The sequence below is a fragment of the Nymphaea colorata genome, chromosome 5 (assembly GCF_008831285.2).
Source record: "Nymphaea colorata isolate Beijing-Zhang1983 chromosome 5, ASM883128v2, whole genome shotgun sequence".
NCBI classification, from domain to species: domain Eukaryota; kingdom Viridiplantae; phylum Streptophyta; class Magnoliopsida; order Nymphaeales; family Nymphaeaceae; genus Nymphaea; species Nymphaea colorata.
In genome coordinates, this window is record NC_045142.1 from 23,831,301 (window position 1) to 23,858,842 (window position 27,542).

A 27,542-nucleotide genomic window follows, 5' to 3' on the forward strand; every position below is an offset into this window, starting at 1 on the left:
TTTTCATCTGCTTATCCACACAATAGAAATTGAGATGTGGAGCACTACCAAGTGCAGGGTCATGTGGTTGGAGAAGCGCGTGTTCGGGACCTGAAATGACTAAATTTGTCCTTTTAGAGCATGACAACAATTCATTTTATAGGGGTAAAAAAAGAAAAAAATAATTTTCAAAAGACAAAAGTACCCCTTCTAGTGTCGGCTTTGCCTTTTCCTATCACTTTTGCCGCATAGCACTATATGATTGAAGATTGAAGAAGTAGTTTCGGGGTATCCCTTTTCCTATCACTTCTAGTGTTGGAGAATGCTCTTGTTTGTTAACAAGGATGGGTTATTGGCCAGCATTTTCAAAGTATTTAATTTGGGTCCTATAAAAATTAGAAAAATATATTTGGCACCTGTAAAAAAAGAAAATTGAAATTTTTTTTTGAGGGCCCCTTTGACTACATAGAATTTCATTGTAGAGGTGAAACTTTATTTCAAATTCAATGAAAACATCAGCTGACAAAAACAAGATTATATAGTATTGACTGTTTTGGAGCTATGTTTTGGAGCTATTATGGAAATTTTTTTTGCCGTTGACTTTTTAATACTGGAAACGAAAGTTCTATCAAATCAAACAAATGGGATAAAGGAAAGGTCCAAAAAAATTTCACTAAAAAAAAAAACTTTTCTTCTAATTACTCAGTCCATATATTCAAACAAACCCTGCAAAAGTTTCACTTAAAAAAAAAAAAAAGGAATCCTAGAATTAAAAATTTTCTCTGTTTTGTAATAAAGAAAAGCATATTTAGTCAACTACCTTGTCTAACTCTTCTGCTTTTCTAGAGAAAAAATAAACATCAGTTATGTCCTCTAATGAATATCGCGAAGTTATTTCTTAAAAGAAGTTTTACCTTTTAGTGTACCTAATGATGCTATTTACTAAAAACTTGATTTAAAAATAAAAATATGTTTTAAAAAAAGAATATGACGGAGGGTTAGCATGCTTCGGTAATAAAAAAAAAGGGTGTTGAATAAGAGTTCTTCTCATGAACATATTAATATAAAAATAAAACATGCACAGACGATTAAATTATCCCTTGTCTTCACGTCAAAGCAATTAAAAAAGACTCTTCAAAGATCGTGTTTAAAGATGTCTGCATATACGCAAAATAATAGATAAAGTAATGCGAAGAAATATTATAGTGCCCAAAGGCTTTAGATCTCAATGCAGATTTAGAACAAAATTTATAATATTAAAAATCAAATATAAATAAACTTGTTTCTTTTGCCTAAAAAACTTAAGAAAAAAAGGAAGCGAAAAAAAGAGAGTAAAAGATTAAGAAAAAGGTGAAGTTTGTCTATGGGATTATGATAAAAAGAGAGGTCCACATGGAAGAACTTTTATAGTATTAAAACCGCACGCCTTTTCCCCAAAAAGGCTCCGTCTCCGGTGGAGTCTGCTCTATGGGCAAAGTGGAGTACGGTTTCCTTTTTCCTTTTTTCTCCGGTTCTTTCCGACCGTTTCATTCATCGGTTGAATTCATTTTGTAGTTGTCCACCACCACCAACAATGGAACAATGGGTAGATTCCGTGTTGCTTCCAGAAAAGTTCCTTTTTTTCTTCCCTTTGAACTATAAATAGTTATTATCCAAATCACCGCTACCAAGTCCCGATCTCGAAATATCATTTCTATATAAATAGGTGTTGCCGCACCTGTTCTAACCTTCTTTTCCTTCTTGGTCTTCATCTCTTCGCAGCCGCTCTGCCACCTAACCCATATTCCCTTCTTCTTCCTCTTCTTGGTGCCCTTGGTTTGCCCATTTTGTCTTTCAGGCAAGTTTTTTCATCTCTTTTGTTTGTTTTCCTGAGTTTTCTTGTTTTGTTTCTGATCTTGGTGTTTGGCGCAAGAAAAAGGAGAAAAGACCCAAGTTTCAGAGATTTTGAGGTTTTTTTTTTTCTTCTTTCTCTTGGGGTTTTGTTAGAGGAAGAAGGCCCTGCTTGGCTTTCTTTTGTTTTTCTGGGTGTTATGGTTCTGTTTGTTTTTGTGTTTGGCGTAGGAAAAAGCTGAAAAGAAACCAAAGCAAAAGATTTTGCAGGTTTTTGTGTTTTATTTCAACCCTCTTCTTGTGGTTTTGTTGGTCGTCTGTAGATTTCTGTTTCCGAAGCGAAGACTTTAACTTTCTTCATGACTTGTTTCATGTGGTTCTTCGAATACCTACGTTTTCTCTTTGGTCTTATTTATAGATCTTGCCAATGATTTCCTAGGTTTCTTCTTATTCTTTTTTTTTTTTGTTTTTTCAATAATTTTGTTATGTCTTTGTTTTTTCTGGGTTGGTTCTCTGGATTTGCTGTCTTTTCTTTGATATTTTTTGTTTTTGAGTTTTTTGTTTCTGCAACATCAATCTCTATTTGTAGATCTACTGCATTAGATGCGTAATTTGGCCACCTACTTGATATTTTTGTTGATTATGTCATTTTCTCTCCCAGATGCATTAATTTATCCATCTCTCTTTCATACTATTTGAATTGATTCATCCTTGTATGAGTATGGTGGTTTCCTTGGCAGATCTTTCCTTGAGAAACCACATTTGCTCTTTTCTTTTATTACTTTTCAATGTTCAGTCATCTATTTTCCTTTTGTTTGTGAGATCTGCTAGATTCAAGATTTTGCAGAACATTTTCCTTCTGTTTGTGAGATCTACTAGATTCAAGATTTTGCAGAACCTGGAAATTGACATGCCCCAGTGTTGTGCCTTTGGTTACACATTGCAGAGCAGATTTCCGGATGTTCCTTGGAAGAGCCTACGCACCTGCAACTTCCTACTCGGCTTTATGAACCTCCCCAGTCGCATACGCAGGGCCCATATGGTTCAATCCTTCTCTGTTGTCTTCCTCTATTGGTTCTACGTCTTCTCATGAACTAAAGCTGCACCAATCTGATCGAAGCTTTCCATCTCCTTCCTGTTGATCCTGCAATAAATCATTGAACATTCTTCTCTGAGATTCGGTCATCTATATTCGATGTCTTCCGGTTTCCAATTCAAAGCCACAGATTCTGCAAAACCTGCAGCATCCCCTCCTATGCAGAACAGTTCTGGATCTGAAGGGGATCCTCAAATTGACGACAGGAAGCGGAAAAGGATGATATCGAATCGGGAGTCGGCCAGGCGGTCAAGGATGAGGAAGCAGCAGCGCTTGGATGAACTGTTGAACCAAGTGACTGCGCTTCAGACTGAGAACAATCAGATGATATCCAGGATCGATGCAACAGCACAGCAGTACCAAAAGATTGAAGGCGAAAACGCTGTCTTGAAAGCTCAGCTGGATGAGCTTACTGAAAGGCTTCAGTACCTGAACTCTGTGCTTCATTTCGTGGAGGATTTCAGTGGGATGGCCATGGATATTCCCGAAATTCCAGACCCCCTTTTGAAGCCATGGCAGCTTCCTTGCCCATTCCAGCCCGTTTTTGGATCTGCTGACATGTTTCCAGCACTGATTGTTTGATCTTTGAGTCAGAAAAATCTGAGAAGTTGGTATTTGTTCAGTCTGGTCTTAATCAGTTGTAGCACTGTTTGTCTTCTGTCATTCCTTTTGTTCCCGTGTTTCTTGTCATGGTTTGATGTTAAAAATGAGAATGTACTCTCTAATTGGTCAAGTTCATGTCCTGTTTTTGTTTGTCATTCTGGTTGTTGCACATTGGAGTAATTGGTTCTCTGCATCTGCTGTATAGTGGTTTCTTCTTGGTGATGTTGAGTCAAGTGATTCAGTTTCTGCAGAATTCAGTTTCGTTGTTTGGGAGATGATTTTCAGGTTTTATCCTGCTCAAATAGTTGGTGTATGCATCAGGTGGAGATTGATAAAGTGATTGCAATCCATAAAAGATTAAATGAGAGACATGAAATCTGAACTGCTTCTTGATAATGTAGAACAAGCAATTATTAGAATCAAAATTTTCTTTCTAGTAACTTATGTTAGGCAGATCCCAACGGGTTATGTGAAGAAACAAGCTCGGTTGTCAAACTTTCGACTTCTTCCAAATTGAAGGATATAAAAGCTGATTCTCTTAGGGGGTGTTTGATGATTTAGAATATCTATCGAAGAATGAAAATTTCAGAAACATAGTTCTTTCTCAAATTGAAATGAAACCAAACTTTCAGGTTTCAGTTTCCTAACTTTTGAAACAAAAGTGCCTCATTTGTCTAATAGTTTTAATTTCTTAACAATCGAGCATTGTGATTCTAAAATTCCATGATTCCAGGTATATGAAACGCCTCTTAACTGGATTTATGTGGAGAAATTTGGACCAAATTCTGAACAAAGATCCTGCCTAGGTTGTCAAAGAAAAACTGATCAATCTGCAAACGCTTATTGATTGAGAGGACACAAGGGATTCAGAAAAGAACTGATCAATCAGCACATGTTTAGACAGCTTACTGATTCTGAGGATGTAAACCATTCAAACGAAGATAATTCACATTTATAATAAGTTGGGTCAGTCAGATTCACTGCAACCAAAAGAATCAGAATCTCTAAATCATATTTTAATTGCTTACATCCTTAAGTACAGTAACCCTTCTGCAAAGCTAATCCCAAAATCCCTGGCAACATATGTTCCAATAGAACAAGGATTTCAGCCTTGAAAGATTTGCAACCTTAAAAGGATTCATACGCGAGCTATGTTGTTTCTCTTCCTTGTAAGGACAGAATAGACGTCCGCCGGAATGATAAGGAGAGAGTAAGCAGTTACGACTCTGTCCGAATGCGTCGACGACATTGAATCATAGGGATGCCATGTCTCAATTGTTGGCATTTTTTGAAATATTTGAAGACTTATTGTTTTAAAATTAAGTTTTGATTTTATTATTTATTTTTAAAAGCAACTCTTTAATATTCTTGGCCAATTCACAATCAATTCTGCTGAATTTGTCGATTCAAGGAATCAACAGCCGAAGTGATTCGGTTCAGGAATTGATTTTCACAACGCAAAAATATATATCCATGATGTTTTTCTTGTTTTTATTTGTCTTCGATAAAAGAAAAAAAAAATCTACTGCAAAACAAATTAAGCCGACATATATTACATCCACTCCTTGACAGTACACCGATATGAGTTTATATTTCTTTATAGCTTTTCTTACTTGATTTTTAGTTCATTACTAAGGTCATAATCTTCATCAAAGGAACTAATTCTTTTACAACGTTAGTTTTATAATTATATTGTCATTAACAATGAGGACAGAATCTCAAAGTATGGATCCCAACAATTTTTGACATTGATTAACACGATATATTTTTTATGTTTGGTGGTTTCTAAATTGGTTTTTGACAGTAGTACCCCACTAAGTTTCACAAATTTCTTTGTTTATGTATTGGTTGACTTAAAATAATTGGCTGCCCCTATGATTGGTGAAGAAGGCCTCTCATGACATTTTTGTCCCAAAAATTTATTTCTTGCTATTGAAAGGGCACCTATGACAAAATACCAATTTTTGTTGAAATGTTCTTAAATTGTATTTTGAAAAGTTTTGTCGCTTATTGAACATTGAAGTGATCTTTAATGACTTATAAATGAGGTTGTTAAGTGGTTGTTTATTCCTGTTCATTGCCTTCTTAGAATTGCAACCGAAGCTGTTAGGGCACAAGTTAAGATCTACCAAAATAAAAACTCAAGCCCAGTTAGGAGTGAGTGAGATTGTTACATTTGAGATCAGAGGGGTTCACGACATAAGCATGTGTCTTAAAAGAGGGTGGATTCTAATTTTTCACTTTGAAAAGTTTAGTTATATATTAAAGATTGTGAAATATCTTATAAAGTTGTCAAATGGTTGGTTGTCTTGTTCTATAATCATAATATGTTGAGTTGAAACCAAAACTATTAGGATACAGGTTGGGATCTACGAAACCAAGGGTTTGAACTTGGCGTGAGAGTGAGTCAGGATGTTGCGTAGATAACTAGACAATTTTTTAAAAAGGCGCAGTGTAATCAGGTGGAAAGGCGGATCAAACTCAAGAGGCCTGAGATTCAAATAATGTAGTCATTGTCACACTTACACTTGGGTGTGTTAATCTTTCAGAGTTCAAACGTCCATTCAAGCCCCGAAACAACTCAGGTTAACGATAAAAGTGGTTTATCCTAAGTGAACATTTTGAAAAAACTAGACAATGAAAATCTAGATAAGCATAAATCCCGCCAAAAAACTTGAATAATGGGAACTTGTAAGATCTCAAATTTTCAAAAACTGATCAATTAATTAATTTTATATATTTTCAATTACTTTGAAATACAATTGGTTCACTTGAATTGGCTGATTCACCCAATTGGCATTTTACCAATTCAATTCAAGGCTGCTTGAGCTCAGCTTGAGCTTCATGATCAAGTCCACCTCTGCCATTGCCCAACTACATATAAACTGGTCTGGCAGTTGCCGACACTTTTTTTTTTTCTAAATATCTTACAATTATTTACTTATTTCTATATACTTTAAAAAAATGAAAATTTTTACCGAACTCAGGTCCGCCAGTGAATGAGCTCGGTTCGGTTGGGTACACAGCCCAAGGGCTGTGACCCATAGAATATATCGCGTTAAGTCGATCGATATTTTCGACCAGCTGCACGTGCCGACGGACAATTCCGTCGATTCCAAAGTTCTGGCCGTTTTCCTTCTGCATGAAGGTGTCCTCTTTCCCCGGTGGCTGTCGATTCTCATTCTCCCCTCTGGCCTGTTCTCTTCTCTCCCTGAGGCCGATGAGGGTTTCGTCTCCATTTTGATCGAAGATTAGGGGTTAGGATTTTTTGGTGTTCTGATAGTTCGATTTGGAGGAGACAAGATGTTGGATATCCAGAAGCGGAGGGTCCAGTTGTTTCTCTTCGTCACGGGCCTAATCGCTCTGAGCATCACTGGTACTTCTACCCTTTCCCGATCTTTTCCTGTCTTTACGTTGTCAATGTTTCAATTGATTGGTTGACTGTTACTCTATCTAGTTGAGTATCCGTTTGCTCGAGTTCCTATTTGTTTGGTCTTGAAAAATTTGTGAATTTCTTTGTGATCTTTTTGGCTATCATTTTGTTGAGTAAGTTGTGGAATTGGGTATTGTGTTTCTCGGGAATTGGGAATTGGCTTTTGTTTTTTGTTCTGTTTATGATTAACTCCGTGTCCAATTTGAGGGAATGGTGGCAAAGGAATGAATAGTAATCTTGTGCTTTTTGGTGCATTCGAGTGGAATCGTAGTGCTTGAGAGATAGTCTCGTGGGGGCATGAGGAAGATCTTCACTGTTTTGATTGTAGACCCCAACTAGCGAGGCGGTCGATCTCTTTCAGTGAATTTATTGTCTTATTTTGGTTTTCCAAAAGCTGATTTTGGGTCTGACTTTTTTCTGCTACTTCATTTGTCTATGCTTCCTTGAGTATTGGTAGATTTGAAGAAAAGAATTTATTGAGAGGATTTTGAGTATTCACTCTCTTAGCTAAAGGGGAGCGTCCTTTGTGGGTGGATTCCTGATTCCTGTTTATGTTTGGATTCCTGTTACTTCTCTTCAGTTTTCTGCGGTTCTTTATTCAGTTTTGTGGCCTGTGGTACTTCCCCAAATTCGTTCATTGTCAGATTCTCGAAATGAATATAATTGATGGTGTCATCTACATGCTGTTTGTTTTATGTTACTAAGTCTTGGTTCTTTGAAAAGTTATTTGAATTGGAAGACCGGTTGTCTTTTCTAGAAGTTCTGCTTGACAGTTGTCACTCCTTCTCCAGTCTAAAACATTTGTCTTCTGTTTCACGTATTGCCTCTCATGTGTTTTCTGTTTACTGGTGGTAACGATGGTTCTAGTGGTAACAGCTTTAAACTTTTGACAGTTACTGGCATATCAAGTCACGATGTTTCTTGTAAAATTTTAATTATTTGTCTGCTTTTACTTTCGTCACCACATTCTATTCTTTGAGTTTCTATTTGAAGAGTTCACACCGCGCTGTTTTTGATAACTGCATATTTGGGTTTTGGCCCTTTCTGTTTGATCCATGGTGCATTTTGTGCACAGTCCTAAGAGATGTACAATGTGTAAGTGTAATCAGTGAAAGGTTATTCACGTTCTGCAATTAATGCCTATAGTTAACCCCATCACAAGTCCTTCCCCTTAGCAAGTGCCGGTTTTGAAATGGCAGATGGTGTTGTGAATTTTCATTTCTGAGGTTCCCTTCTATGCCTTATGTGCATCATTACCGCTAGTAATCTACATTCCTTGTGGTTTTTTCTCATTCTTGCTGACTGGCAAGTTTGTTTATTGCGGCAGGAGGCTTCATGAAACTTATTTGGTAGTGAAGTGTCCGAGCTTGCAGGTCATTAGTGTCAGAATGCTTCTCTCTCTCTCTCTGAAAAATATTTGCATATTTCTGGTTCTTTCCTTTTTCCACATTGACTTCCATAGAAGTGTATTTGCAGAAATGTATACAGCTCCCACTAATGGAGACATTGGTGACTTAATGCATAATACCAGACCATTTTCCATCTCTAAGGTGGTCAGCAATTTGCTGCTGGTTTTTTTCCCTTGAACTTGTTTCCAACCACTTTTTCTTTGTCCTGTGGCTGTTAGAGCAAGCAGTCATGTTTTGAAGTTAGGCATGCCTTCTGAATCGAGGAAAACCTCATCTTTACTTCTGCTGTCATGAAGTTTCAGACTAAATCGCTGGATTGGGGCTGGAGTGTTGGGTTGTGGGGTTGTACAGGGTGCATTTAAAAGATCCTCATTGGTCATGGACCTATACTTCTATTTTTGTGGGAGTACCGATGATGTTTTGCTTAAATTTGTATTTGAGCTGGTAATTACCCTTGAATTGTATAGATTTTTGGGTCCCAACAAAACTTTTTGCCCTTCTCTGTAGAGTACAGATTCATTGCAGAATCTAGCTTATAGGTGACAGTTTGAGTTGGAGATGGTTGGATTTACTGTTGCAGAGACAAATCTTGCAGGTGCTTGCTCCATCTGAGCTCGTTGTCAAAGCTGCACGTATTTCTTCCTTTTTTTCTCTCCCAGCATGCACATCCATGATTAAAAGAAAATTATCTCGTGTGTTTGTGCAGCAAGACCTCATTACATCACTAACTCATGTTGTTCTCCAATTTTCCAGTTTGACTTTACAAACCTTTGTACTAATAAACCATAAATTATGGAGAGAAACCGTATAGCTTTCTTGTTAAACTGCCTGAATGTTTGGCTTTACTCTTGAGTCTTGACTATGCTGCAGCTTGGGGCATGAAACTTATTCATTTGAGGATCTCCCCTTGTGCTTTCGGTCATTCCCTTGTTAATCCATGTCCATTGCAGAAGTGATTCAATCTTCTCCTGTTTCACAGCTGAAAAATGCAGACAACTGGTTGGGGAGGAGTCATCATCTAAGAGTGGGAAATTCACGTTCTTAAATTGCTTAGACATGGGTTCTGGAAGTCTGGCATGTGGTGTGAAAGAAGGTGTGAAGCTGTACGTCTACAATATGAGAGCTGCTCATGTGGAAAAGGTCAGGCAGAAGGCCATTGAGGATGCCCTTAATGAGGCACTCTCTGGGGGTCTAAGCGTCAAAGAAGCAACAAAGCAGGCACAGAAACAAGGGGCCAAAGCAGCAAAATTGGCGACTCGCCAAGCGAAACGAATCACAGGGCCAATCATTGCTTCTGGTTGGGACTTCTTTGAAGCAATCTACTATGGAGGCAGCATGACTGAGGGATTTCTTAGGGGCACTGGGACGCTGGTTGGGACTTATGCCGGAGGCTTTCAAGGAGAGCAGAGACTTGGAAGACTGGGTTACCTTGTTGGCAGCCATGTGGGTAGTTGGTTTGGGGGCAGAATAGGGCTGATGGTCTATGATGTAATTAACGGAGTCAACTATATGTTGCAGTTCGTTGTGCCGGAGGACAATGCTGGTTATGAAGCATCATACGATACGCCTACAGATTCAGGAGCTTCTGAAGAATCCTATGACCTATGACATGAGGATATTGAACATATATTAGTCAACTGCCGGTTTTTCTTTTTCCTTCTCACAGTAAAATCACACATTGATATGGACACACACTGTTTGTTTGACAGAATATATTATCTGAATCAGTTGTAACTTCCTTTAATATAACAACCAAGGTTTGCTAACAAGAGCTCCATCAATCTTGGATAAAGTTGCCTAGCAGCTGTAAAACAAAGCCAAAAAGCGGTGTTTCAATTGTGGAGAAGAATGTTTGAGACAGGTTATAGGTTCTATCTTGTCCCTACTCCCTTCACTCAAACACGATGTTACATTTTTCATCAGACCATGTTGCATAAACGGTTTATTTCACAATTTTAGTTGAACCTAGAAAATGGGACAGAAATGATGAAAGAGAACGTTTTAATTGTATTTTGCTTCTCCTTGACGCGCCCTAAGGTTCAACATTAATGTGCCTCTTTGCTATGGAGTGCTCTTTATATGAGAGAGAGAGAGAGAGAGAGTTTATTTTCTTTGTGAGTGAGAAGAAATCCAACATGTCGATTTTATTTCGCTTCTCCTCCTTGATACACCCTAAAGTTCAATATTTGTGTGCCTCTTTTGGTATTATCACTTTCCATATAAGCGAGAGAGAGAATATTTGTTCTCTTTGTGAGCAACAAGAGATCTCACTGCCCGAGTGCAAGTCCAAGCACTCTTAAACTCCAGAGCTGCATTAGTGCCTACTAACTGCTTTGGAGCTTACAGTGCGGATGCGTGACGCCCATGTAGAGCCGTACAACAAGTCGAGCCAGTTCGAGTTTGACTCGAACACGCTCATCAAAGCTAGACTCTAACTTGTCTAGTTTATAAACGAGTCGAGTTCAAATTCAAATATACACTTGAGATGTTAAAGAAGTCGAGTTTGAGTTGTAATAACTCGGCTTGACTTGGCTACATAATGAATGTTTAACTATAATAAGAAAATAGTTAAATAAGCAGCAACTAAACGAGTTAAACAGAATTAACAAGTTAAAAGAAACTAGGCATGCTTGAGTTAAACAAGTTGAGTTCGAGCTCGATGTCATATTGTCGAGTCATACTCAAGCTTGTTCTATTAATCTCTACTCGAGTTCAAAATCAAGTTACTGAGTCGAGTAAAGCTCAAGCTGGCCCAACTCGAGCTCGACTCTACTCGTGTGCAGCCCAATGCCCATGTCACTTGAACTACCAACCAACTACCTACTCCCACTGGCCTAACCAGCTGCACCAACACCCTTTACAGAGATTTGCATTTGGTAATAAGAACAATGGATTTTTTTGAAATGTAATGTTCCACAAATGTGCTCCAATTTTGTCCCACATTCTTGGAATGTTAGGTTCCAAAGAATGCATTTTCCTACTACCAAACACACAGAGAGAGAGAGAGAGAGGAGAGAGAGAGAGTTTTCTTTATTAAAATCCTTGAAAAGGAACAGACAGCTTTCTGTTCCTGTCAAAATTTAGAAATTTAATTTTTCCTTCTCTTATGAAAAATTTTTAGCTCCGCCCCTGGATCCATCCGAATTGAACCAACTTTCAAAGAATGAGTTCTTTGGTGCTTTTGCCCCCACGAAACCCTCACCTATCTATGCCCGTGCTCACCATTGTAAACTGCAAATTTCCGGTGGCAGAGAAGATCAGTATTGCTTCAAATCTTACATACAAAATTTTACAAGTTCAATATTTCTGAATAAAGATCGTGACTACCCGCTACGGCCCGAATAACTCTTTGAAGGCTGGGATGCCAGAACTTGTAAAGAGGATCGTCGACTTTTCGGTACAGAGGAGATAGTGTTGAACCAATTGAATATTTCATCAATCATAGTTTTTCATTTCCTGTCAACTTGAGACGTTATTTCATTTAGTCGTGCTGTGAGCTAAGGGCTTCGGTCATCTATAAGTCGACCTTATACTTGTGCAAGAATATATATATATATATATATATATATATATGTTCATTCTAAAATTATAGGTCAAAATACAATGGCATGCTTCATCCCTGTGGCCCTGTGAATTAATTTTAGTGCTTATAAACATGAATAATTTAAGAACATGTAGCCCTGTGAATGATACCCTAATGTTTTTAAATCATGTTTTAGTTCAAGTCATTTTGTAAGAGAAAAAAGAAGTGAACCTTTTACTATCAAAATTTTGATGTTATAAGAGCTGTCAATTTTTTGATTATTAAAAACTAAAAAGACATTATTTAAGTAAGGTAACTTAATATATGTTTCTCACCAAATTCGTCTTAAGATCATATCTATAAAGTTAGATTGTAAAAGAAAAAAAAACAATTTTAATGAGTTAAAAGCCTCCCTTTTTGCCCTTGGGTCTAACCTATCTTAATGCTTGAATAGAAATTTATGCTCTCTCTCTCTGTTTTTATATCTAGGGGACCTCTTGTCCCCAAATTTTGTTATATATTCCCATTTTATCCGCCCTCTCTCTCTCTCTCTCTCTTCTGACTAGCTCTCTCTCTCTCTCTCTCCCCCTCATCTGGCTTTTGTTCTGGTTCTTGTCCTTCTTGTTTTGTTTGCGAACTTTTCTCTAATCTCCCTCTTATTTTCTTCTGTTGTCTTCCTTGATTGGTGACTCCTTGTCACCAGAACTTGTTTCTCTCTCTCTCTCTCTCTCTCTCTCTCTCTCTCTCTCTCTCTCAATAGCAAGACGATCGCCCAATCTTGTCATGTACTAAAATACCAAATAGTCAATATGAAAGAAGGAGATCCAATTAAGTTTTTGGATCGGATTTGTAAGATTCGACTCATAAATATGTCAAATGTGGATTCAGAAATTTTATGCCTTGCTGAGATGCGTGTAGGGGAATTGATTAAATCCAAAACTTTTTAACGTAAGAATCCTAAAACGTGAACTCACATATTCTATAGCATAGAGCATTAAGAGCTACTCAAGTCAGCCTTGTTGGTTTGGATCCAACTAAAATTGTACCTCTCTCTACCTGCACAAACGGATCAATACATACGGATAAATTCCAGGTGAGGCCCGAACTGATACAATTACATGTAGCAGATCATGGTTTTGATTTGGATCCAGAATTAGACTGATAATTAACTGGAAAAGCAAAAGAAGTTCCCCTAACATTGGATCCAGCTTTCACATGAGTCTGGATTTATATTCCAGTTCTGGATTCAGATACTCAGATTTTGAAAGCAAAGCAGCACGACAGACCAAGATCCAGTTAATCAAGGCTCTTTCTTACATATCTGGAATTCCAAAATTATCAAATCTAATTAAGTTGTTCGAATCCATATCCGACGGGGTTGTCTTGAGATTTACCGTTCATATCTAGCTTCTTCTTTTCCCTCGAGAGGCGTAGCATAATCGATCAGTTTGAGTGTGACATTGGCGACACATCTTCAATTTAATTTTTTGGTATTTTTTTGGACTACAAATAGTGATATGCACGACACTTAAGTTAACAGATGTATCGTAGAACCACCACTCAAATCACGAAGCAGCCTGAGATAAGGAGAAGCGGGATGACTTCACCTCTTACAAAACACCATATCTTGCTTCTCCTTATTTTGTGCCTAAATATTGGATTGAAGATAATGGATTAAATATTCAACAAAGGTCAGATCTATCTTGAACTGGAGATGTGGGGAACTGTCCATGGAAAAGAGCCTTTATCCGTAATGGGGATTTATCATTTGGATCTACTGTTTTCTTTTCTCCCTTTTAATATTAGCCTCATATTTGTTGCTTGGCTAAACAATTTTAATTGAAAATCAGTTCAGTGTAATAAACACCCTTAATTAAAAAGAAAAATGTCGAAAATTTAAAAGTTTTAGATCTGCAAAAAGATATTATTTACTGCCAGGTTTACGTTGTGCAGTTGTCAGCAAAAAAAAAAAAAAAGGAAAGAAAGGAGACCTGCGACAAAGATTTTAAAACTGAAGCTATAATTTTATCAAAAAGATTTTCTCCCACAATGAAAATTTCTACAAAGTATTTTCGTCAGCAGTTCACCATTTCCATGCACCTTTCAGAAAGTGCTGCACTGTGATGAGAACAGGCATTTTATAAAAAACCCGCCAAAGAAAAAACAGAAAAGAAGATAAATATCACCAAAGAGCTGGTAGAGCCCCGGGAGAGGCGATTGGCCATCGTACATTCCTTTCCTTTTGCTTCTTGTCATAGATAACTGACCTCGGGAGAGGGAATCTGCGTCACGGTCGCAACTCAAAAGGGAAGAAGGAAGGCGTCCTCATAATTGTTTTGTTTTTCGGTTTTTGTAATAGGCCTACTTCTCCCATGACTCACATCCTAAATATATGAGAGAAGAGACCATGCTGGCTCACAAAGTCTACCTTTTCTCTCTCCTGCCTTCACTTTCTCCTCCTCCAATCAAGACGCAGATTCTCTCCCTCAATCATCAAGCCCTCAGGTCGTTTACTTTAGTGAGGCGCCCAGGTTTTCCTTTCAGGAGGAGGCCAGCAACAACCATGAAAGGAATGAGGTTCAGTTCTTATTTTGGGGCGTCTTCTGTATCAGCATCTGAGAACGGGGTTAGCTCAAATGGGTCTGTTGGGTCTCTGTCCGGTGCAACTCAAGAAGAAGGTAAACTGCAGAAACCTGTTCTGTTCCTGCCACGGTTTCATCTTTTATGGGTAGTGCCCCTTTCATTTTCTTCCATCCTTTTTGTGCTTTTTGCTGTATAAGTTTTGTATATCGGTACTAAATTAAATGACTTAATTCATCTTTCTTTTTAAGTTTGGATAGTTCTTATTTGCTGATTGCTGTTTGGATGGAGGTCCATCTTTTAAATCTGCTTTTCGAAGCACAGAGTGAAATAATTTTCTTTGACCTCTGTTGTGATTTGCTACTTTTCTTTATTCATTGCCTTCTGCTGTTGTTGAATTGTTAAAATGCCGTGTCGTCCAGCGGAGCTTAGAAGAAGGCGACTCGGAGCCTAGTGTTCATGTTTATAGCTTGACACTATGAACTCCCGGCTAATCCTTGAGCGAGAAATTGTACTCAAACCCTCTTGGCTTTTATTCTATTCTCGGTTTAAGATGAATGGAGGAAGAGTTAGGAGGTTACTAATATCAACCGTTGCTGGGCTGCTTCATTGAACTCAATTTGAATGTTTTCTTCAGATTCCTTACGGTTTATTTGTTTATTGCTGATCTTTACAGTGCCATAGTGGTTAGGTGGTCCTTCGCAATTAGGCTTTAAGTAACCTTATCTGGTTGGAACAGAGCAGGGGTATGACCCCTCGAAATTCTTATTTGCCGTTATATTTTAGCATATGCAATTAGATTGAAGAAAAGGTCCATGAAACTGAGAATTCATTGCTACACTGGACGTTCTTTTGAATGCTTTCGACCAATTCACTTTCTATAGAAGAAATCTTTTACTTCTTGAGATGTATATTTTATGTGTATCTGAACTTGGTTATATACAACCCTCATGTTTTGCTAATTATATTCTATTGGCTTGCTGCAGAAAATTCTCCATTGGGCAATCTATATCGCCTTCCTCCACCTGAAATTAGACAAATTGTTGATGCACCACCTCTTCCCGCATTGTCCTTTTCTCCGCAGAGGGATAAGATACTGTTCTTGAAGCGTAGAGCTTTGCCTCCACTATCTGAACTTGCAAGACCAGAGGAAAAGCTGGCTGGTATGCGCATTGATGGAAAATGTAACACTAGAAGCAGGATGTGGGTATCAGCAATATTGTTTATTTCATTGAAACATCTTAGGAGATAGAAAAAATTTTATTATCTCGACACTTTGTCATTTTTACATTTAATGTTTATTTGCAGGTCATTCTACACTGGAATAGGAATCCATGAGCTAATGGGTGATGGTACTCTTGGACCTGAGAAAGAGGTGCATGGCTTTCCTACTGGAGCAAAAATAAACTTTGTTAGCTGGTAACCCCTGAAATCCATATACTGGAGTGTTACATTTGTAACAAGTTTCTGTGCCAGTGCTACTGATTATTTTTGTTCCTAATTTTCAATTTTTGCTGTATTTTAATTCAACAAAGCCACCTGGGACTCACTAGACGTCTTCTTTAGGAAGTTATTTATATCTTCTTCATCTTTGTTTGAATAACTTAACCGATTTATTGCCATGGCGTGGTAGTATGACTAGGTATATATTTCTTTTCTGGAAAATACCTTGAGATAGTTAGATTGAAGAATTGTCCTTTTGAGATGTGCGCTTGGCAACCTGTTTGAGTGGCAAAGGTTTTCCTTACATATAATGCCTGCTTTTAATCATAATCAATAAATCACTACAATAGTTTTATAGCCAATGAAACTCGATCCACATTAAATAAGATGAGCAGATAGTGAGTTTGAATGTTGATCTGTTTTATACCTGCTTAAAATCATCGTGTCTAATATGTTTTCGTATAATTGGCAAGGTCTCTGGATGGACAGCATTTATCCTTCAGCATTAGATTTGATGAGGTGATCTCTGATGCTTTAGCAATAGCGCACCAGTTGTTTTTTATTGGATATGGTATATCTACCAAACTAACTTGTCCTTTTCAATTTATTTTTTCCTCTTTGACATTTTAGGATGAGAATACAAGCAGCAAACTGAGAGTATGGGTTGCAGATGTGGAGACAGGAAGAGCTCGTCCATTATTTCAGTCACCTGATGTATATCTAAATGCAATATTTGACAAGTATGTGCAAGCTGTGTACACATGATTTATGATATATAAAACATAAAACTTGTTTAATGACTGTTCTTTTCTTGTGGCTCACAGTTATGTTTGGGTTGATAATTCCACACTTCTGGTTTGCACAATTCCTATTTCTCGTGGAGAACCACCAAAGAAGCCCTTGGTCCCGTGTGGTCCAAAAATTCAATCAAATGAGGAAAAGAGTGTTGTACAAGTAAGAACTTACCAGGATTTGCTTAAGGATGCATATGATGAAGATTTATTTGACTATTATGCCACCACACAACTGGTTTTGGCATCTTTAGATGGTTCAGTGAAAGCTATAGGCCCCCCTGCTGTATATACATCAATTGATCCATCACCTGATCACAAGTACCTTCTGGTGGCCTCCATTCATCGACCTTACTCTTTCATTGTTCCATGTGGAAGATTTCCTAAAAGGGTTGAACTGTGGACAGCTGATGGGAAGTTTATAAGAGAAATCTGTGATTTGCCACTTGCTGAAGACATTCCAATAGCCTTCAATAGTGTGCGCAAAGGAAAGCGTTCTATCGGTTGGAGACCTGACCAGCCATCAACACTCTACTGGTATATATGATGTGAATCATTAGAATTATTCAGAGGAAACTGATTATTGTGATTGCTTAATCTTGGTGCTTGATAATAATTATTTAGAATTCTTTACGAAAATTGTGATGTTCATCGGTCAATTAACCATTTTCAGATAAGGGACATCCAAATTGGAATTGTAAACAACCATAATCAGCATTATTTTTGAAATATGTGCCTTGGTCAGAGATGGTATAGGCATGGTTCATGCCCCAATAAAAGAACTTAATCTTACCTTTTTATCTAAGTGGTAATAAGATGATCTAGGTTGGATTGCTGGATTTATTTTATACTCTCAAACAATCATGTGCAATGTAACGACCTTTTTCTTTCAGTGAAGAATGACACTCACATGCCATCATCCATGTGACTAACCTTTCATCCAGAAATGTGAAGGGTAAGTTCTCCCTAATAACTTGAATCCACAATAGCAGAAACATGGTTCTGTTATCCATATTTGTTCCAGTAAATATTTCATGTGATTGCACATTGGACAATCTTTTATCAAGCCCATAACAAAGTACAAGCTCCGATGAAGGTCAAGGAATTAAATTGGAGAACATGACATGATGAAATGCTGAATAGTCACTGTATACAATATCTCAAATATAACAAGGATAACTGTTAATGTGTAACCAACAAAAAGGGTACCCGTTATTCCTCATTGAAAAAGTGGTGAATCCTATAAAATTATAAATAGTTTCTCATTTCTGTGCTTATTTGCACTATTTTATGTACTAACTTTACCAGGGCAGAGACACAAGATGGTGGTGATGCAAAAGTTGAAGTTTCACCTCGTGATATAGTTTATGCGGAGCCTGCTGAACCATCAGATGGGGAAACACCACAGATCTTGCATCAACTTGACCTTCGTTATGGGTATGCACTGGAGTTATTCCTTCTCTTCTTTTTTCTGAACATGTGTTTTCAAACTTTCAGCAAGCATTCTTATGAAAGATCGTCTCATTGGATTTTGCTTCTTTTTTAGCACAAAAAGTAGTTTTGTTGCTTTGCCACTGGTAATGGTTATGATCAACAATCGGTGCATTGCTGGTTCTACGCCGTTGCTCATGTCTATTTTCCAGATCCATTCCACTTGACAGATTCAGTTGATTGGTGACACGGGTGTTATGTAGTTGATATGAGATTGTGTTGATGGCTATTTTGATTGGGTTTGAAACAAATTCTTTTGTTTTTGTGTCCTCTCCATCCCTCAGATGCAACGGTCCGACCAATCCAATTATGGTGCTACTAATTAATGTAGACAAAATTATTAACTTTTTCCTTTTTGGAAGGAGCTAAATTGTTCTTGTATATTTGGCCAGCCTACAATACATTTTTTCTCTCATTATATATATATATATCAGTGTCACAAAAAATGCGTTTTTTTAAAACATTAAAAATGAAAAAAACGTGAAAAACATTTTTTTTTGCTTTTTTATGTTTTTAATGCCAAATATTTTTTTTTCATTTTCTATTTGTTGCAAATCTACTTATTTTTATCTTTGTGATATTATTTTCCCACTTGTTTTATTTTCCCTTCATTTTTAGTTTTTTTTTTTAATTTTACCGTAATTTTTCCCTTTTTTTGAGCTTGCTATATTATACCCGAGAAAAACCTTACCGTTTAAAACTTTGAAATGTTATTTGTGAATACACACACACACACATGCCTTTTTCTATAGAAAATGGTATTTCAAAGTTGTTCCTCCATTCAAAACATAATAAATTATCATTCACCACATCTCATCAATTAACATCATGGTTCGCGCTGCAGTTCTGAGTCAAAAGTTGCTAAATAACACACATTGGTTGTCAGTCTACCATTTTGAGCAAGATGAAATGACTCAAGAAAGAAACAGAAAGTTAAACACCAAGTTCAGGTGCCAAATATGTATTTCAGAAAAAGCTGTAACACACGGATTGTGGGGCACAAAGCTATACAGTTCTTAATACTGTAAAAGGGTTTTGAGAACTTTATGGAGTAACCTTATTTTCTGCCTTTGAATACACATCATATGTGGTGTTGCGAGCCTAGGATAGTTGGTACTCTTTAGTAATGCTACATATTATAATTTTAAGAGGCTAAACTTGCATTTGCAACATTAAAGAAGACAATTGCATTATTTATTCTCTTGTGCATGTTCATTTATATATGAAGTTACTAGCTATAATGCATTGTCACATAAAACACTTTTTATTCAAAAAAAACGCGTATAAAACATGAAAAACAAGTCAGCCATATAAAATGTGAAAAAAACACCAAAAAATAAAAAACACGAAAACAACGCATATAATACACGTTTTGCTCGTGTTTTTGTATTTTTATTAATTTTTATTTTGTTATAATTTTCAGGATTTATTAAATGGTTTAAATTTTTTAAGAATTCGCTGAGATTTTTACGAGATATTCCTGAGATATACAACTTTGCCGTATTATACATGAGAAATTCCTCGCCATATAATACCCGTACACATTTTTTGTGACAATGCTATAATGATCCTAACAATATTTTACTGAGTGAAATGACCACAACTCTCTTAATTGCTTCTTTTCGAGAAACTTTTTTTTTTTTTTGGAGGAAATCTAAAGTAACTTTTGACATTAAAGTGTATATGACTTAACAAATATCATTTCTTTGAGGATGTTAAATCAGTTTTTTCAGCTAATTTCGATGGTCTGCACCCAAAAGGTGCAGATGACGTCCATAAGGTTGTCTAATGTGACATCATGGTGGGAGTCCTCAACAAAGACATTAGGTTTCTAAATATATTTTTTCTTTTTTGTTTCTGGAATCTTGTGTTCTGATGTTTCTGATATTTTCACTTTGCAGTGGCATTTCATGGTGTGATGACTCGTTAGCATTAGTCTATGAATCCTGGTACAAGACAAGGCGTACTAGAACATGGGTTATCTCTCCTGGAAACAAAGAAGTGAATCCACGCATATTGTTTGACAGATCATCAGAAGATGTGTATTCTGATCCTGGCTCCCCTATGTTGCGGAGAACATCTGCTGGAACCTATGTTATAGCAAAGATAAAAAAGAATGATGAGGGGACTTATATTTTGTTGAATGGAAGTGGGGCAACACCTGAAGGAAACATCCCGTTTCTTGATTTATTTGATATGTATGTTATTCTTGCAGTCATAGATTGAAATAACTGTTGCATTATAAGCTTTTCTTACATCATAATGGGAACTAATTTCCTTCTCTTCTCAGAAATACTGGGAACAAAGAGCGGATATGGCAGAGCGATAAGCAAAAGTACTATGAAACAGTTATAGCTTTGATGTCAGACCAACATGACTGTGATTTGCACATTGACCAACTGAAAATATTGACATCAAAGGAATCAAAAACTGAAAATCCTCAGTACTATCTAGTTAGTTGGCCAGATAAGCGAGTTCACCAGATAACTCATTTTCCTCATCCCTATCCACAACTTGCTGATTTACAAAAGGAGCTGATCAAGTACCAACGCATGGATGGTGTTCAGCTTACTGCTACTCTTTATTTGCCTCCAAATTATGATCCTTCTAAAGATGGGCCTCTACCTTGTTTGTTCTGGTCTTATCCTGGAGAGTTTAAGAGTAAAGATGCAGCTGGACAGGTCCGCGGTTCCCCTAATGAGTTTGCAGGAATAGGTCCAACATCAGCACTTCTTTGGTTGGCTAGAGGGTACTGTGATTTGTTCTCTTCATTTTTCATGTATCCTTGTGTCTCTGTATATATTTTAGTAGGATCGTTTAAGTTCTTCTCTTACTGTTCCTTACGCAATACATAATTACATATTGTCCACATATCCCTAGTGCCGATTATCCAGGACACATGATAGAAAGTTTTTTTATTTCTCTTTACATTTTTGGATAGTTCTTGGAGATATTTATAGATGTATCTTACAGGTTTGCTATTTTATCTGGACCCACGATCCCAATCATTGGAGAGGGTGATGATGAGGCAAATGACAGGTAAAATTTCAAGTTGATACCTTTGGATTCACTTTTCTGTCACAGTTCCGAAATGTTCCCCCCTTCTGCTGGTCTCTTCCTACTGGTTTTGGTCTTTCGTATGAGAATAATTCTTGCTCTTTTTAAATCTAATTTCCTGTCCTATGCAAAGTATAATAACTTCATTATGGATGTACTTTGGATTTTAATTTGTTTTGTGTTATTAGATACTTTTAACTGTACATAGTAACTGGCTGCTCTTGTTTATTATTGCTTGCTTTTAGGTATGTTGAACAATTGGTTGCTAGTGCAGAGGCTGCTGTGAAGGAAGTTGTGCAAAGAGGGGTAAGAATTAAAGTATTTCTGTGTCTTGCATCTCAAGTCCGTTATTGCAGTTACTGAAAGGGGCCACTTTGCATAGGTGGCTCATCCAAGTAAGATAGCAGTTGGTGGGCATTCTTATGGTGCATTTATGACAGCAAACCTTTTGGCACATGCCCCTCATCTTTTCTCTTGTGGCATTGCTCGGTCTGGAGCCTACAATAGAACTCTCACTCCATTTGGTTTCCAGGTAGTTTACACATCTATGACCAATTGACAACTTGGAATGCAAATTTTCCATTGAAAAAAAATGCTTGTAAGTTACTGTTCTGTAATATGTATGTGCTAACCATGTGACTCGACAGAATGAGGATAGAACACTCTGGGAAGCAACCAGCACATATGTCGAGATGAGCCCCTTCATGTCTGCTAACAAAATCAAGAAGCCCATTTTGCTTATTCATGGGGAAGAAGATAACAACCCAGGAACACTAACAATGCAGGTATGGATGTTTTAAGACCATTTCTCATAATTAATGAATATTGTAATAATAATTAATTGCACATTGGTTTATGTTTTCTATTTGTAAGGTTTTTCTTGCCTTTATCTCAATCTTTTTGTTGCTTTATCTCTTGCTTCTATCTCTTTAGGAGATATCACTGATCTAGGCAACCATATCCGACTTCCTCATAATACAATTCATGAATATCACAAATAAAATTACTCTAAAAGCATAGTCCTTTCACTTTGATGATGTATTTGTCATCTTATCATTGTGACCATTCACTAGAAGCTCCTTTGATTTGCCTGGTGGAGAATTTACTCTGCACTTCTTGAGTTTCTCTTTCTCTCTCTCTCTCTCTCTCTCTCTCTCTCTCTCACATGCACACATCCACACACACACTTTCCCTAACACGGGCTAGCAACGCATATACATGTGCTTGAATTTAAGCACCCAATTGAAAGTGGACACGTGGTTTCTTATATTAACTATCTGGTAGTCGCAAATTTTATTGTTACTGTTCTAGTTATGGTTATCGTGTACTTGGTGGGTGAAGCTTATTATTTTATTATGTTTTGGCTCAGTCGGATAGGTTCTTTAATGCTCTGAAAGGTCATGGTGCACTTTCCCGGTTGGTGGTTCTTCCATTTGAGAGTCATGGCTATAATGCACGTGAGAGTATTATGCATGTTTTGTGGGAGACTGATCGGTGGCTTCAGACATACTGTGTCAGCTCGTCAGATAAAACTACAGAGGTTGTATCTGAGATTGATGAGAAGAAAACACAGAATGATTCTCAAGGGAAAGTTCTTTCAGCCAGTGGAGGTGGTGAATCTGATAAGGAAGGACCAGAACAAGTAATATTTTCATCTCCAAGGGCTTCATTGTGGTAATTGTAGTTGAACCTTTGGTATTTCCTGTTTCTTAGGGCATAATTCTCCTTCGTGTTCCTTCTTCCTACAAAAGAAATTGTATTGCTGTTCAGTATCATGCTTATTTTTCCCTTTTGATATTTCTGGATGCCCATTCATATCAGGATTTTAAACTTGTCTCATCCTTATGTTGGTTTCAGCTGCAAAGGTGGTTAGCAAAATCCACTTCGGGTCTTAATTTCCATTAATTTATGGTTTCACATAACCAAATTTACATTAAATGGTGGAAACTTTTTTTTTGGCTTGTTCGTCTCATCCTTATGTTGGTTTTAGCTGCAAAGGTGGTTAGCAAAATCCACTTTTACTTTGTTTCACATCCCAGGTCTTAATTTCCATTAGTTTATGGTTTTACATAACCAGATTTACATTAAATGGTGGGAACTTTTTTTTTTTTTTTGGGCTTGTTAGATGAACATAGGTTATGAAATACATCAGAGAAATTAACGTGGAAACAAAAGTCTAAGAGGTAAGGAGTGTAATAACCAAGACTTCATCGATCATATGGACTTGAAGTGGCTTCAAGTAGCAGGGATGGTTTCCATCTTAGGAGGTGTTACTATAGGCATCACGTCCAGGTCCCAGCGTTAGTAAGATGTTACAAGAAGTTAAAAAATTGTGAATGGTTAGCATTTGTACCTCTCTCTCTGTCTCTGTCTCTCTCTCTCTCACCGACACACCTATTACATGCTTACGATATTACAACTTGAGGTCCATTGCAATTGTTGACTCTGAAATCTGAACTGAGGTATGTGTTTACAGATGCTATACAACTATAGGTCTGCATGATTAAAATAAGGATCACAGCCTTTGTCTAACTGATTCATCAGCGAAAATATTTTTGACATGAATTTCCTGTCCTAGGTACCCTATGGGGAGTTTTTGGGGTTAGGTTGGGCATAAACCTCAACTCCTTGGTTACTGCCCATCCTGCTGTTGAGAAATTTGGCCCACCCTGAACACCATGAGCCTTTGCCCCTGCTTCTTTATATTCTACCAATCAATCGCTTGCAGTCTATTGACAATAGTATTTTGAATTTGAACCAACTAGTTAGGCTACTGTTCTCTTTGTGTAATGTTGTCTTTTTCTCTGTTTAGATAAGCTTGCTGTTCTAGTAGCCGCTGGCCCGCTGCAACAACAAGAACTATCGAGATCCTGGTTTGACCGTTTGAACTGGGCAGAAGAACCAAAATGCCAAGTCAAATTAAAAGCGCGGACTGCATGCTGATCCAGCACTTTGAGATGGGTTGATGGAACAATTTTTCATTTCTGTGCTGATTCGATAATTTGTACATTATATATTATTGATTGATCTTATTCTTTCATAAGATCACTCTTGTACTGTCCTGCAGACTGCACAATCAAATAATATCAAACATGTAAGATGGAATAACGATCAATTGTCAGGCTGCAGCCATGTTTCTTTCTTTTTCCAGTTGCTTAGTGCACTGGCAGGCCTGTGGCCATCTTTTGAAATAAGATTGTTAAATGTATGACCTACACAATCATAGTTGCAGGTCACTTCAAGAGTTTCCTTTGGGGACGTGGAAGGTGTTCTCAAGCACTTTTGGTTGAACGAGTTCAAAGGGAAACAAAGGCTTGAACTCACTTGTGAGCAATACCGCACTTCAGGTGTCTTCTTGACCATAGATTGTAAACCTAGCTTTGACTTATGCAAAGAGTGATGCCCATTCACAAATGGATCACGACTGCTTGCATGACAACCATGGCCAAGGCCAAACTGTGCCGACACCGTTTGGTCTATGATGGTAGTCTTCTGTGAACAGGAACTTCCTTGATTCCAACTGTTCAATTTATTTTTTCCTTTATAGCTATGCAATCTCTTGAGGAATATGATGAGGGAGAAGCTTCCTAGAAAAAGGAAAAAAGCCTGATTTGCTGCTTATTCATCAATCTAGGACAAGAAGATTAAGTGAAGATCACAAATGATCAAATTTGACACACTACATTGAATTGACAAATACCAATCAAAATCTCATTATGCAAATCAAGTCTGACGTAAGGGCACAGTGAGGTCCTTTATCTTAGGGATCCCACTGAAAAAAATGTGAGATTCGGATTGCATATTCAACCAAGCTGAACAAGATATCCTTATTGTCAACCTTCTGCGCTATTGCTTCCGGTGCAACTGTGCTGGGTGAGGGGCTCCCGTCCCTTCTTATTACCAAAAAAATATGAGAATACAAGAATGTGCAGCGAAAGGAAGACAAGAAAAAAAAAACATCAACAGCCTCCAGTCAAGAAACACTACGGTAGAAGGGAAGATAATCCCGCTTTGCTGTTGAGTCAGGCTGTTCAACCAAACACAAATGATCAAAAACCTCCTTAACCGGATTACAGTTGAGCACTTTTACAGAGTGCACCTTCCTACCAAGAGGACTACAACCCAAACCTTCTGCACAAAGAAGTTTAACAGCCGTAAGTAAGCTGGAATGCCACTTCTTAGGTGCAACAACCAGCTTAATACTGCCGTAAACTCGCCTGGCCATATACAAAAAAATGCCACCCCATATCCCACCAAGGTAGGGCCTGCTTCGGCCTTGGCCCCACCTTAAAAAAAAATTAAATTTACATACAAATTTTAAAAAACTTCACTTGTTCTATATAAAAACTTTGAAAAATGATATTTCGACTCTAGTCAAAATTTTGAAACTTTAATTCAGTTCTCCTTATGAAAAATTTCTGACTCCGCCCCTACATATCTGTGATGTTTATTCTAGTAGCTCGTGATATCGTACTAATGCTTGCCCTTAAGATGAGTCCTTTCTTTGACTTAAAGATATAAGCAATTTTCCGCCAGCCATTAACATTGACACAAACCACTTGAATCAGAAGTCTGTTTCCTCAAACAATGGCCACGGATCAGGCCTAACGCCCCAAGTAAGGCATAGCTTAATGTCAGATCTAAACTTTACAGACCAGTGTGCATTAAAAGAATCATCCTTTATATCCTCCCATATAACCAAACACAAATGCATAGAATATAGACTGTTAGTATCATGCAAAAAGTGAGTTTCTATATTTCTTGCTCAAGAATATGGCCAAGTTATAAAAAACGGAAGGAGTTTCTATGATCTTTAACTTGGTGTCCGTTGAACATTGTTAACCTTGTGTAGGATGACCATATTGGGGCTTCATGAACTGAGAAAGAAGCATTTCAGAGTGATCATGCAACTGATGCCTTTAAGGGCAAACTACCGGGAGAAGTATGGAGTCAAGCATGCATCATCAGAGCAATTAATGATTGGGGTTAAAGTGGGATGTGCACTCAACCCACATACCTCGCATATTATAAAGGTTGCAGGTAATCATATTTAATAAGCTATCCTTAAGAAAAAGTAACGGCATGATACACTTATTCACAATTTTTTTTTCATAGTGTTCTGTTCTTTTATTCGTTTAACCTTATAGGTACGTTCTCTGTATATTCTTTAGAAAATAAGTTTTAGATAGTGCAATTCTAGAATAAGTATGAGAAGTGCCTACAATGTTAGTTCTTTAGCTTTGAAATTCTACATATTTTATGTCCAAACAATATGGTGCAAAAAGATCATTCTTACCAAACAAACACGTAGATTGCATATATAGAGACTATTGCAAAGGAGGGCCTCCAAGCATGGTTCTCTTCTCTCTCTCTTTCTATATATATATATATATATATATATAAAAGAAAATTGAATGATGACTTAGCTCACTCTAAAAGCCATATGATCCGGACAGTTGAGAAAAAAACAATAAAAAAAAAGCGATAGAATTTTTGGTCATCCTACTATTAGTTCAAACATGCTTTTCTTTGTTTTTTTCTCAATCCCTCATTCACAATCAATCATACAGCCCTCATGATTGAGTGAGGTGACTCTTAAAAAGAATCCGAGTGCCTAATGGGTCCACCTTCTTGGGAAGGGAAGTAGAGGCCAGTGAATGTGCCCTTGACCATCTTGCTTTATGTGCCCAATCCGCAAAATAGCACAGATACATCTGTGTGGCTGTGGGATTTGATCGGTGGTCTTCACATCTAACAAGTTTGTGCCGGCCACGCGCTCGGTCAGAGCGCCTGATGGCTGCCACTTTCACTGCTCAAGTGATGAAAAGGAAACTGCCTTTCTCTTTTTTTTTTTCTTTTTCTCCCACTTTTTTCATATGATGAGTGCAACTTTGAGTGGTGAAGTGATGAAACAAGGACTTTTAGGAAGATATGGTGTAGCACATTTGGGAAAGCTCTTCCTTCTCAATCGCATCTTAGGCGGCACTTTTCGATATTCTTATTATCTTTTCAAGGTAGTGTAGGCCTGTGGCCTTATCAGGTTGTGCTTGTCTGAATGTGTCGGGAAACAAGCACGGCATGGAGAATCAAAGACATGGCATTGACTGCTGAGGAAAAGGATGGCCTCTTCACGACTTCAAGAGCTACCCATTATCTGATGGAAGAAGAAGGTACATAGTCTGCATGCCACTCTCATGATCGAGAGAAAGAGAGAGAGAGAGAGTGTTTCTATTCATACATTAATATATAAAACTTTTATATTTTTGCATGGAAAAGTGCTTGCATATATAAATGAGCAGCCATATTG

The 27,542-nt window shown here is 37.4% G+C and overlaps 3 protein-coding genes across 5 annotated transcripts; all 3 read left to right on the forward strand.

The window, feature by feature from the left end:
- Positions 1 to 1,822: 1,822 nt before the first annotated feature.
- LOC116255072 (bZIP transcription factor 53-like) lies at positions 1,823 to 3,663 on the forward strand. The gene has a single exon (XM_031630814.2). It carries the CDS (start codon positions 3,005 to 3,007, stop codon positions 3,485 to 3,487), a length of 483 nt encoding a protein of 160 aa, XP_031486674.1. The 5' UTR covers positions 1,823 to 3,004; the 3' UTR covers positions 3,488 to 3,663.
- A 2,926-nt stretch (positions 3,664 to 6,589) lies between these two features.
- On the forward strand, positions 6,590 to 10,074 carry LOC116253891 (uncharacterized). Its single transcript, XM_031628877.2, has 2 exons — positions 6,590 to 6,884; positions 9,330 to 10,074. Exons 1-2 carry the CDS (start codon positions 6,812 to 6,814, stop codon positions 9,956 to 9,958), a joined length of 702 nt encoding a protein of 233 aa, XP_031484737.1. The 5' UTR covers positions 6,590 to 6,811; the 3' UTR covers positions 9,959 to 10,074.
- A 3,989-nt stretch (positions 10,075 to 14,063) lies between these two features.
- LOC116254264 (probable glutamyl endopeptidase, chloroplastic) lies at positions 14,064 to 24,489 on the forward strand. Of its 3 annotated transcripts, none has more exons than XM_031629527.2 (15): positions 14,064 to 14,551; positions 15,440 to 15,656; positions 15,762 to 15,872; positions 16,370 to 16,415; positions 16,527 to 16,636; positions 16,721 to 17,224; positions 17,996 to 18,124; positions 20,080 to 20,376; positions 20,469 to 20,927; positions 21,152 to 21,217; positions 21,481 to 21,541; positions 21,618 to 21,767; positions 21,883 to 22,020; positions 22,605 to 22,909; positions 24,048 to 24,489. In XM_031629527.2, coding segments are annotated over exons 1-15 (2,880 nt in total). In that variant the 5' UTR covers positions 14,064 to 14,265; the 3' UTR covers positions 24,049 to 24,489. The 3 variants fall into 3 exon arrangements, with proteins under 3 accessions (XP_031485387.1, XP_031485388.1, XP_049933838.1); XM_031629528.2 differs by having other exon boundaries at positions 22,605 to 22,877; XM_050077881.1 differs by lacking the exon at positions 24,048 to 24,489 and having other exon boundaries at positions 22,605 to 22,913.
- Positions 24,490 to 27,542: the final 3,053 nt, after the last annotated feature.